Source organism: Herpailurus yagouaroundi, unplaced genomic scaffold, assembly GCF_014898765.1.
Source record: "Herpailurus yagouaroundi ecotype Mexico unplaced genomic scaffold, PumYag 222, whole genome shotgun sequence".
Classification (NCBI taxonomy): Eukaryota; Metazoa; Chordata; class Mammalia; order Carnivora; family Felidae; genus Herpailurus; species Herpailurus yagouaroundi.
Window position 1 is genome coordinate 12,474,494 of NW_024412453.1, and position 12,472 is coordinate 12,486,965.

The 12,472-nt window shown below is 41.4% G+C and overlaps 1 protein-coding gene across 2 annotated transcripts in view; it reads right to left on the bottom strand.

Annotated features, from left to right (window-relative positions):
• The window catches only part of PMM2 (phosphomannomutase 2), a 30,048-nt gene extending 17,653 nt beyond the window's left edge, over nt 1-12,395 (bottom strand). Inside the window, exons 1-2 of one of the 2 annotated variants that reach the window (XM_040459072.1) lie at nt 12,254-12,395; nt 96-207 (exon numbers count right to left, since the gene is read on the bottom strand). In XM_040459072.1, the coding sequence (XP_040315006.1) occupies nt 96-207; nt 12,254-12,319 (178 nt within the window). In that variant the 5' untranslated portion in view covers nt 12,320-12,395. The remainder of the gene's footprint in view (nt 1-95; nt 208-12,253) is intronic. The other variant, XM_040459071.1, reaches the window with a different exon arrangement.
• Between the last annotated feature and the right edge of the window lie 77 nt (nt 12,396-12,472).

The window sequence follows — 12,472 nt, forward strand, 5'->3', positions numbered from 1 at the left end:
AGGCCTCGGGCCGGTGACACTTAACAGCGACAGGCCCTAACTGCCTCCTAAGAAGTTAATCTTCTACCGAATGCAATCAGCAATGTTGACGTTACCGTCACTTCCCAGCTGCTCCTGCACTTTCTCAAAGTCGGACCCGCCCACCACTCCAATCTTGATCTTCCGCCTCAGGTTTTGGAGAAAGCCGTCCATTTCCTTGGTGATTTTCTACATTTCAAGAAGAAAAATAAAAAGTCGTGAGCGGTAAAGTGATCAGGAGACGAAACCTGGAGGGACACAATCCTTACGTTCATACAAACCAATTCAGGCTCTAGGTCTGTAGACGAGTCCAAGTACATCAGCTTTTCACCAGAAAAGACCTGTTAACGTTTACTTATTTTTACCTAAAACACACAAGTAATACATAAACAGCCGGTGTGTGCTGTTCTGGCTAGTCCTCTCTGCAATTTCTATGCTTGTTTACATGCAGAAAAATAAATAGGTCTTGTTTTTGGAAACACGAGTGGACTCATTCTAAGTCCTGGGCAATGACTCGCTTTTCCAGCCTTAAGTGGTGATTTTTCCAAGCCAATGGACACGGACTAGCGCACTTCCTGCAAATGTTACCCTGCGCTCTACTTACGAATGTAGGTGGCTGATTTTAACGCAAAATAACACAACACAAAGAGGAAGTTGAGAATTGATTTGTTACAACTACACAAAACCAAAGCAAAAACAAAAGCCATGAGAGTAAGATCACTAGATTTTTTTAGTCTCTCCTAAAAGGAAAGCTCCTATCTATAAACAGTGGTCACGACAGCATAATTTTATGCTGGTTAAAATCCAAACTGTGCACTAATTCAAAAGAAATTAGAAAGTCACATGAAAAGACATCTCTGTTAAGACAAATCACAATTAAGTTTTAAAAGTTATGTTGTTAGGGGCTCCTGGATGGCTCAGTTGGTTAAGCTTCTGACTTTGGCTCAGGTCATGATCTCGTACTTTGTGAGTTCGAGCCCCGCATCGGGCTCTGTGCGGACAGCTCAGAGTCTGGAGCCCATTTTGGATTCTGTGCCTCCTCTCTCTGCCCCTTCCCTACTTGTGTTCTGTCTCTATCAAAAATAAATAAATGCAAAAAAATAAAATAAAAAAGTTATTTTGTTATTTTCTGTCAATCTGAATTGTACATTCACATGGGTATTTTTATTTTTATTTATTTATTTAAAAAAAAATTTTTTTTTTCAACGTTTATTTATTTTTTGGGACAGAGAGAGACAGAGCATGATTGGGGGAGGGGCAGAGAGAGAGGGAGACACAGAATCGGAAACAGGCTCCAGGCTCTGAGCCATCAGCCCAGAGCCTGACGCGGGGCTCAAACTCACTGACGTGAGATCGTGACCTGGCTGAAGTCGGACGCTTAACCGACTGCGCCACCCAGGCGCCCCTATTTTTATTTTTTTAAATAAACTCTGCCCCCAACATGGGGCTAGAACTCATGACCCGGAGATTAAGAGTTGCCAGGTGCCCCTCACAGGAGTGAGCCAGTGAGGCATCCCTCACAGTTCTATCTTTAGAAATGAAGTTACCAGAAATTAAAAACAAAAACAAAAATGACCTAAATTCAGTACATAAACATCTGGAATTCCATCTTCTCTTTTTCTTAAAAACAAAACAAAACAAACTGGTTTAGAGTAATCCACACATAGGATTAACCAAATTGCACAGAGGGCTTGTAACAGAGTCTTTTCTGTATCTTCAGGGGAATCTTGATGTGGCACACAAAATGTAGAACTGCACTGGTGGCCTCTGTGAGTCAGTGACTGTGAAATGGGTCCTAGACCCCTACCCCCACCCCGCCCCCCAGCCGGGCCAACTGGCTTACTCTCACCTGAGGTCAGAATGGCAGGAAGTGGGGGAAGACTCCCTGGACTGCAAAATACTAAAAATGCAATACTTCTGGGCGCTTCACTGGTTCAGTCGGTTAAGTGTCCAACTTCGGTTCACATCGTGATCTCGCGGTTCGTGGGTTCAAGCCCCATGTTGGACTTTGTGCTGACAGCTCGGAGCCTGGAGTCTGCTTCAGGTTCTGTGCCTCCCTTTCTCTCTGCCCCTCCCCAGCTCATGCTCTGTCTCTGTCTCTCAAAAATAAATAAATGTTAAAATAAATTTTTATTAAAAAAAAATTTTTTTTTTCAACATTTATTTTATTTTTGGGACAGAGAGAGACACAGCATGAACGGGGGAGGGGCAGAGAGAGAGGGAGACACAGAATCGGAAACAGGCTCCAGGCTCCGAGCCATCAGCCCAGAGCCCGACGCGGGGTTCGAACTCACGGACCGTGAGATCGTGACCTGGCTGAAGTCGGACGCTCAACCGACCGCGCCACCCAGGTGCCCCAAAATAAATTTTTAAAAAATGCAATACTTCCATCTTCAAACAGAAGCCCGAAGCTGCAATTTATGTGATCTTAACCCCTGTGCACAGTGGTGAGCTCCAAGGCACTGTGGCCATCAGACATGTGTCCGCAATGTGAATGGGTTGTAGAAGGCATCCTTTCACTTCCAAGTAGCAGCAAATATTTTTTTGACAGGAAATAAGACCCAGCTGCTTGTGAACACAACAGGCATCTCAATTACTCATTGTAGGAGACATCTTTAGAGCAAAATAATCACACAAAGTTGTTGTGATGTTCCCAAATAACTCTTTTGTTGACAATTACAAGGAATTCTTTATAAATCACCAGGACAAAATAAACAGAGAATGATTAAAAAGCTTGAGATTAAGGCCAAAGACTGTTAAAAATTCACCTTCTGACTACTAGGTATTTATTCAAGGGATTCAGGTGTGCTGTTTCGAAGGGACACATGCACCCCAATGTTTACAGCAGCACTATCAACAATAGCCAAAGTATGGAAAGAGCCCAAACGTCCATCGATGGATGAATGGATAAAAAAGATGTGGTATATTTATACGATGGAGTATTACTCGGCAATCAAAAAGAATGGTATCTTGCCATTTGCAACTACGTGGATGGAACTGGAGGCTATTATGCTAAGTGAAATTAGTCAGAGAAAGACAAATATCATATGACTTCACTCATACGAGGGCTTTAAGATACAAAACAGATGAATATAAGGGAAGGGAAGCAAAAATAATATAAAAACAGGAAGGGGGACAAAACAGAAGAGACTCTTAAAAATGGAGAACAAAGAGAGGGCTGCTGGACGGGCTGTGGGAGGGGGTAAGGGCTAAATGGCTAAGGGGCATGAAGGAATCTACTCCCGAAATCATTGTTGCACTACATGGTAACTAACTTGGATGTAAATTAAAGAAAGAAAAATTAAAAAAGAAAACTAAATAAAGATTAATAAAAAAAATTCACCTTCTGAAAAAACCAACTATGAGAGACTTTTTTTGGGGACAAGAAAGGAAAACCGACGGCAGCAAAGAGGACTCAGCAAAATAGGGCGCAGGGGACAGCACCGACCCGTTGCCTAGTTCTGCAAGGTACGACAGCAACACAGCGATATCCATTCGTTTGTGGAGTGCCTGTGGCCACCGCAACACAGTCGATTAGTTGTGACAGAGACCACATGGCCCGCAGAGTCTCAACGAGTTATTTACCATCTGGCCTTGTGCAGAAAAACATTTGCCAACTGCTGGACTGGGGCATTACATAAGATGAGGGAACTGGTGATAATTTTCCCAGGTGTGACGATGGCCCCTGTGGTCACCACAGATGTCCTCAAGAGATGCAGGCTGAAAAATTTAGTGGTGAAGCACCATGATGACTATGGCTTAAGGAGTGGTACAGGGTGGAATAAAAAAGTAGAGAGACAGCTGATGTCAATCAGTGCTGAATTTAAGTGGTGGGGATATGGCTGTATACTAGTTTTTCAGTGGTTCTGGTGCCTGAATGTTTTCTGACACACAGCTGGGAAACAACTGTTTCCCATTCAGGCTTGTGCCTCCCTTCTTTTCACAGACTTTTATTCTGAGTCTCAACTGGTTTTGTTTTTATGTTTAGTTCTTTTTTCTTTTCTTTTTAATTTTTTTTTTTTAACATTTATTTTTGAGACAGATAGAGACAGAGCATGAGCAGGTGAGGGTCAGAGAGAGAGGGAGACACAGAATCCGAAACAGGCTCCAGGCTCTGAGCTGTCAGCCCAGAGCCCGATGCGGGGCTCGAACTCACGGACCGTGAGATCATGACCTGAGCCGAAGTTGGACGCCCAACCGACTGAGCCACCCAGGCGCCCCAGTTCTTTTTTCAAATAAAAAAAAAAAAAATTATTTATTTAGAGAGAGACAGCGTGAGTGGGAGAGGGGCAGAGAGAGAGGGAGAGGAGAGAGAACCCCAAGCAGGGTCTGCACTGTCAGTACAGAGCCCAATGCAGGGCTTGAACTCATGACACCGTGAGATCATGACCTCAGCTGAAACCGAGAGTTAGATGCTTACCGACTGAGCCACCCAGGTGCCCCTCAACTGTTTTTAGATGGCGTGGCAGTTCTTAGGAAAGTATTCAGCCCAAGAAGATTCTACTTAAACAGTGACATGTGCAAGGCTCTGGACTCCATTCAAACTAGATTTTACCTGTTTGCATCATATCGTCCTTTAGCAGCTGCAAGATAACCTATTCTGCTTCCGGATTGTAATGTGCTTATCAGTGTTGGAGAATATATGTATTGAGGAAGGGAAAGGTTGTATAATCAATAGATCTGTTGGTAAAGTGTATTTGTTTTTACCTGGAGCACCCAGCACACAGAAACAATTTTCTTTTAAATTAACACTTTTTTTTTTCAGTGTTAAAATTGTTTGCTGCCAAGAATATCATATTTCAGGTATTTTAAGGGAATACGTTGTGGGTTTCTTTGCTATTTCATACTGCACGCTTATCTATCCTGATTCCTTCTGGGAGTCAGAAGCACCTTCCGGAATGGCAGAACCAGGAGCCGGAACAGCATCCATCTTACAGCAGTGGCAGAAAATGGGAAACTTAGCAAAGAACAATGCCCAGTAGCCCAGAAACTTGTACCAGATTTGCTGTGACAAATTGAGATCATGGTTTCACTGAATCTCAGTTTCCTTTATTTAAAACGGTAACAAAAATTATCCTATTTGGAGGGTGCCTGGGTGACTCAGTCAGTTGGGTGTCTGACTTGATTTCAGCTCATATCAGGATCCCACAGTTGTGGGATCTAGCCCCCATCAGGTTCCACACTGAGCAGGGAGCCTGCTTAAGATTCTTTCTCTTTCCCTCTGCCCCTCTCCCTGGCTCATGCTGTTTCTCAAAAAAAGAAAAAAAAAAAACCCTACTTGGGTAAAAGAGGGAGACGGCTTGAGAGGGAGAAGGTTCTAAAAAGGTTTGGAATGTGAACCATAGACCATTACAGCCAATGGGCCAAATGGAGCAGCTGTTTGTTTTCATAACAAATCAGTAAAGTTTTATTGGAACCGAATGAAGCTGGTCTACCTGTCGTCTATGGCTGCTTTTGCATTAGAGTTGATTACTTACTACAGACCACATGGCTGTCAAAGACAAAAATTCTTGCTATCTGACCCTTTAGGAACAATGAAATGCTGACTCTGGCTCTGGACCAGCAAGAACTTGTAGCAGTCCACAAGTGCAGGCTGGACGCTGAATCTGTGTCAAAAGGAGCCTTTGAAGAACAAGGCAGTTGAGTATCACCACCAGATCCACTGAACCTGCGGGCCAGAAAGGCAAACTGATCTAAAACCACATGCATTTAACGTGGAAATGTGGAGCACACCACTGCCACCACTCAGCCCAAATCAAGAAGGTAGGGATACAACGTGAAGACAGTGAGGTCACTTCAGTGACCAGTCTGTGCAAGAAGGAGGTCAGAGTGAGCTTCATCACAAACGCAGACCTTAACTGAAACCTATCCATGCCTGTAGCAGCAAAATCAGGAAGTGGGAAGCAAGCTTCCAGGAGTCCAAGGAGGCTCTCAGGAGGCAGTCTGCAAAAATCTGGGCCCCCTTGATCACTTCTACTGGAGAAGGGGGTGGAGAGGGGAGGGGTGCTAGCGGCTACTATTTATTATTACTGAACCCAGCCTATCGTAGCCAAGATACTTTAGTGAATGTGTTCGATTTCATTCGAGCCTCACCAACACCATATGGAACTGGGAATGCCCCCATTTGAAACCACTCAGGGGAGGATTATGGGAGGAGCCAAGATGGCGGAACAGCATGTAAGTTTTTTTGTGTCTTGCATCCATGAAACACAGCCAGATCAACACTAAACTATCCGGCACAACTCGAAAACCGATTTGAGGATTAATACAACACCCTGCACAACCTGAACCACAGAACTCAGCAGAGAGAAACTTCATTTTCAATTTTTATTAAAAATATTTTTCGTTAATTTTTTCTACTGTATTTTTTACTTCTGTGTAAATTTTTTCAAATTCTATTTTACTTTCATCATTTCATTTTATTCCATTTCAGTGTATTCATTTTTTTCAAATTTTCAAACGATTTCCTTTTTTTCCTTTCCCCTTTTTCTTCTACTCTATCAAGTACAATTGAACACCCAGACCAAAACACACCTAGGATCTAGCATCATTTATTTGATTTTTGTGTGTGTTGTTTTTAATTTTTTAACTTTCATTTTTTTAATTTAGTTTTTTTAACCTCATTAATTCCCCTTCTCCCTTCAAAATGATGAAACAATGGAATTCACCCCAGAAGAAAGAGCAGGAAGAAACGACAGCCAGGGAATTAACCAACACAGATACAAGCAAGATGTCTGAACCAGAATTTAAAATCACGATAATAAGAATACTACCTGGAGTCGAAAATAGTTTAGAATCACTTTCTGTGGAGATAAAAGAAGTAAAAGCTAGTCAGGATGAAATAAAAAATATTGTAACTGAGGTAGCTGCAATCTCGAACGGATCCCAGGGCGCCAAGGATGCATGAGGCAGAAAAGTGACAGACTAAGGCAAAAGAGCACGATTCAAGGATTAGAGAAATCAGTGACTCATTTAAAAGGGACAACATCAAAATCATAGGGGCCCCAGAAGATGAAGAGAGAGAAAAAGGGGTAGAAGGGTTATGTGAGCAAATCGTAGCAGAAAAGTTTCCTAACCCGGGGAAAGACACAGACATCAAAATCCGGGAAGCACAGAGAACCCCCATTAGTTTCAACAAAAACCAACCATCAACAAGGCATATCATAGTCAAATTCGCAAAATACTCAGGCAAGGAGAGAATCACGAAAGCAGCGAGGGGAAAAAAAAAGTCCCTCATCTACAAGGGAAGACAGATCAGGTTTGCAGCAGACCTATGCACAGAAACTTGGCAGGCCAGATAGGAATGGCAGGATATATTCAATGTACTGAATCAGAAAAATATGCAGCCAAGAATTCTTTATTCAGCAAAGCTGTCATTCAAAATATAAAGAGAGATAAACAGTTTCCCAGACAAACAAAAATTAAAGGAGTTTGTGACTACTAAACGAGCCCTCCAAGAAATTTTAAGGGCGACTCTCTGAGGGGAGAAAAGACAAACAAAACAAAACAAACCCTAAAAAAATACATAAAGACCAAAAGCAACAAAGACTAGAAAAGACCAGAGAACACCACCAGAAACTGCAACTCTACAGGCAACATAACAGCAATCAATTCATATCTTTCAGTACTGACTCTAAATGTCAATGGACTCAATGCTACAATCAAAAGACATAGGGCAACAGAATGGATAAGAAAACAAGATCCATCTATATGCTGTTTACAAGAGATGCACTTCAGACCTAAAGACACCTTCAGATTCAAAGTAAGGGGATGGAGATCCATCTATCATGCTATTGGTTGACAAAAGAAAGCCAGAATAGCCATACTTAAATCAAACAATCTAGACTTTAAAATAAAGACTGTAACAAGAGATGAAGAAAGGCATTATATCATAATTTAAGGGGTCTACCCACCAAGAAGACCTAACAATTGTAAACACTTATGCTCCAAATGTGAGAGCACCCAAATACATAAATCAATTAGTCACAAATGTAAAGAAATTCATAGATAATAATACCATAATAGTAGGGGACTTCAACACCCCACTTACAACAATGGAAAGATCATCTAATCAGAAAATCAACAAGGAAACAATGGCTTTGAAGGACACAATGAACCAGATGGACTTAACAGATATATTCAGAACATTTCATCCTAAAGCAGCAGAATATACACTCTTCTTCAGTGCACATGGAATGTTCTCCAGTATAGATCACATACTGGGACACAAATCAGCCCTCAACAATTACAAAAAGATCGAGATCATACTGTGCATATTTTCAGACCACAATGCTATGAAACTCGAAATCAACCACAAGAAAAAATTTGGAAAGGTAACAAACACTTGGAGACTGAAGAACATCCTATTAAAGAATGAATGGGCTAACCAGGAAGTCAAAGAGGAAATTAAAAAGTACATGGAAGCCAATGAAACTGATAACACCAGACCCCAAAACCTCTGGGACACAGCAAAGGCGGTCATAAGAAGAAAGTATATAGCAATATAGTATATAGTATATACTATATATATATATATATATATATATATATATATATATAGTATATACTAGTATATACTAGTATATATAGTATATAGTATATAGCAAAATATTATATAGCATAAGAAGAAAGTATATAGAAAGGGACCTTTCTCCCTAAAGAAGGAAGAAAGGTCTCAGAGAGACAACCTAACCTTACACCTTAAAGAGCTAGAAATAGAACAGCAAAGAAAACCCAAAACCAGCAGAAGACAGAAAATAATAAAGATTAGAGCAGAAATTAATGCTACTGAAACAAAAAAAAAAAAAAACCAAAAACAAACAAACAAACAAACAAACAAACAAAAAAACCCAAAACAGATCAATGAAATCAGAAGCTGGTTCTTTGAAAGAATTAACAAAATTGATAAAACACTAGCCAATTTGATCAAAAAGAAAAAGGACACAAATAAAATCAAGAATGAAAGAGGAGAGATCACAACCAACACAGCAGAAATAAATAAGAAAATATTATGAGCAATTATACACCAATAAAATGGGCAATCTGGAAGAAATGGACAAATTCCTAGAAACATATAAACTACCAAAGTTCAAACAGGAAGAAACAGAAAATTTGAACAGACCCATAATCAGTAAAGAAATCGAATTAGTAATCAAAAATCTCCCCCAAAACAAGAGTCCAGGGCCAGACAGCTTTCCAGGGGACTTCTACCAAACATTTAAGGAAGAGTTAACACCTATTCTCTTGAAGCTGTTCCAAAAAATAGGAATGGAAGGAAAACTTCCAAACTCTTTCTATGAAGCCAGCATTACCTTGATTTCAAAACCAATTCCAACAATACGTTAAAAAAAGTATCCATCACGATCAAGTAGGATTTATACCTGGGATGCAGGGCTAGTTCCATATCTGTAAAACAATCAATGTGATTCATCACATCAGTAAAACCAAGGGTAAGAATCACATGATCCTCTCAACAGATGCAGAGAAAGCATTTGAAAAAATACAGCATTCTTTCTTGATAAAAACCCTCAAGAAAACAGGGATAGAAGGATCATACCTCGAGATCATAAAAGCCATATATGGAAGACCCAATGCTAATATCATCCTCAATGGGGAAAAAGTGAGAGCTTTCCCCCTAAGGTCAGGAACAAGACAGGGATGTCCATTCTTGCCACTGTTATTCAACACAGTATTGGAAGTCTTCGCCTCAGCAATCACACAACACAAAGACATAAAAGGGATCCAAATCAGCCAAACTTTCACTCTTCGCAGATGACATGATACTCTATATGGAAAATCCAAAAGATTCCACCAAAAAACTGCTAGAACTGATTCATGAATTCAGCAAAGTGGCAAGATAGAAAATCAATGCACAGAAATCGGATGCATTCCTATACACCAACAATGAAGCAACAGAAAGAGAAATCAAGGAATTGATCTCATTTATAACTGCCACCCAAAACCATAAAATACCTAGGAATAAATCTAACCAAAGAGGTGAAAAATCTATACACGGAAAACTACAGAAAGCTTATGAAAGAAATTGAAAAAGACACACAAACAAAAGGAAAAATATTCCATGCTCCTGGAGAGGAAAAATAAATATTGTTGAAATGTCAATACTACCCAAAGCAATCTACAGATTCAATGCAATCCCTATCAAAATAACACCAGTATTCTTCACAGAGCTAGAACAAATAATCCTAAAGTTTGTATGGAACCAGAAAAGACCCCGAATAGCCAAAGCAATCTTGAAAAAGAAAACCAAACCAGGAGGCATCACAATCCTGGACTTCAGGCTGTATTACAAAGCTGTCATCATCAAGACAGTATGGTACTGGCACAAGAACAAACACTCAGATCAATGGAACAGAATAGAGAACCCAGAAATGGACCCAAAAACGTATGGCCAACTAATCTTTGACAAAGCAGGAAAGGATATCCAATGGAATAAAGACAGTCTCTTCAGCAAATGATGCTGGGAAAACCCGACAGCGACATGCAGAAGAATGAACCTGGACCACTTTCTTATACCAGACACAAAAATAAACTCAAACTGGATGAAAGACCTAAATGTAAGACAGGAAGCCATCAAACTCCTCGAGGAGAAAGCAGGCAAAAACCTCTTTGACCTTGGCCGCAGCAACTTCTTACTCAACACGTCTCCGGAGGCAAGGGAAACAAAAGCAAAAATGAACTACTGGGACCTCATCAAAATAAAAAGCTTCTGCACAGCAAAGGAAACAATCCGCAAAACTAAAAGGCAACCGACGGAATGGGAGAAGATATTTGCAAATGACAAATCAGATAAAGGGTTAGTATCCAAAATCTATAAAGAAGTTATTAAGGTCAACACCCAAAAAAACAAAGAATCCAGTGAAGAAATGGGCAAAAGACATGAATAGACACTTCTCCAAAGAAGACAGCTAGATGGCCAACCAACACATGAAAAAATGCTGAACGTCACTCATCATCCGGGAAATGCAAATCAAAACCACAATGAGATACCATCCTACACCTGTCAGAATGGCTCACATTAACAACTCAGGCAACAACAGATGTTGGCAAGGATGCGGAGAAAGAGGATCTCTTTTTCATTGCTGGTGGGAATGCAAGCTGTTGCCGCCACAAACAGTATGGATGCTCTTCAAAAAATTAAAAATAGAATTATCTTACGACCAAGCCATTGCACTACTAAGTATTTATCCAAGAAATAAAGGGATGCTGTTTCGAAGGGGCACATGCACCCCAATGTTTACAGCAGCACTATCAACAATAGCCAAAGTATGGAAAGAGCCCAAATGTCCATCGATGGATGAATGGAGAAAGAAGATGTGGTATATATATACAATGGAGTATATTACTCGTCAATCAAAAAGAATGAAATCTTGTCATTTGCCACTACGTGGATGGAACTTGAGGGTATTATGCTAAGCGGAAAAGCGAAATTAAACAGTCAGATAAAGACAAATATCATATGACTTCATTCATATGAGGACTTAAGACACAGAAGGGATAAACACAAGGGAAGGGGAGGGAAGCAGGGAGGGATGTGGGATTTTGGGAACATGGAGGGGGACAAAACATAAAAGACTCTTCAATATGGAGAACAAACAGAGGGTTACTGGAGGGGTTGTGGCAGGGGGATGGGCTAAATAGGTAAGGGCATTAAGGAATCTACTCCTGAAATTATTGTTGCACTATATGCTAACTTGGATGTAAATTAAAAATTAACAAATAAAAAACAAAAACAAACAAACAAACAAAAACCACTCAGGGGTTCAGTGATTTGCTCTAAGTCAGACAGCTGTCAACAGAGTGAAGTTGACACTCTATTAGGTCTGTTTGACCTGGAAACCTATGTTTTTCCTATTAGGTTGCAAGATGCAGCTCATAGGTGACAGGACTGAGGAGGAAACACAGCTGGTAAGAGGGCTGAGCTGGGGTTCAAATTCAGGGCATGCGGTGAGAGTCCAAAACTGCGTTTTCCAACCCCATACACGTTGTTTCCTTTCAAGGGTTTTCAGCCCGTCTCATCTCTCCGAGCACCCTGAGGTCTTGGGGATGTGTTTCGAGTTTCCGTTTCACCCCTGGAAGGCACCCAGAACGGAGTTCAGCCTTGCCGAGGAGGTAGGCTGGCCGCCCCTCGACCCCCACCCTGGGCGGCCGTCGGCCCCAAATGTGAACAGCAGGCGGCTCTGCACCCGCTGCCGCCAGCCGGCCGGGTGCCGCCTACCTGTCGCGGGGCGGTCAGGGTCCCGTCCACGTCGAAAAGGCATAGCGCTGGGCCAGACGCCGCCATGTCCCCCGTTTCCAGCCGCACTTGATGAGACTCGTTGGCAACCAGGAACTCGGCCCGGAACTTCCGGGCTCGGCCCCCGTGCCACAGGGCACGCTGGGAGAAGGAGGATCCATTCCCACGTGTCTGGGACTAGAGTCAGTTGGTCTTTAGGAA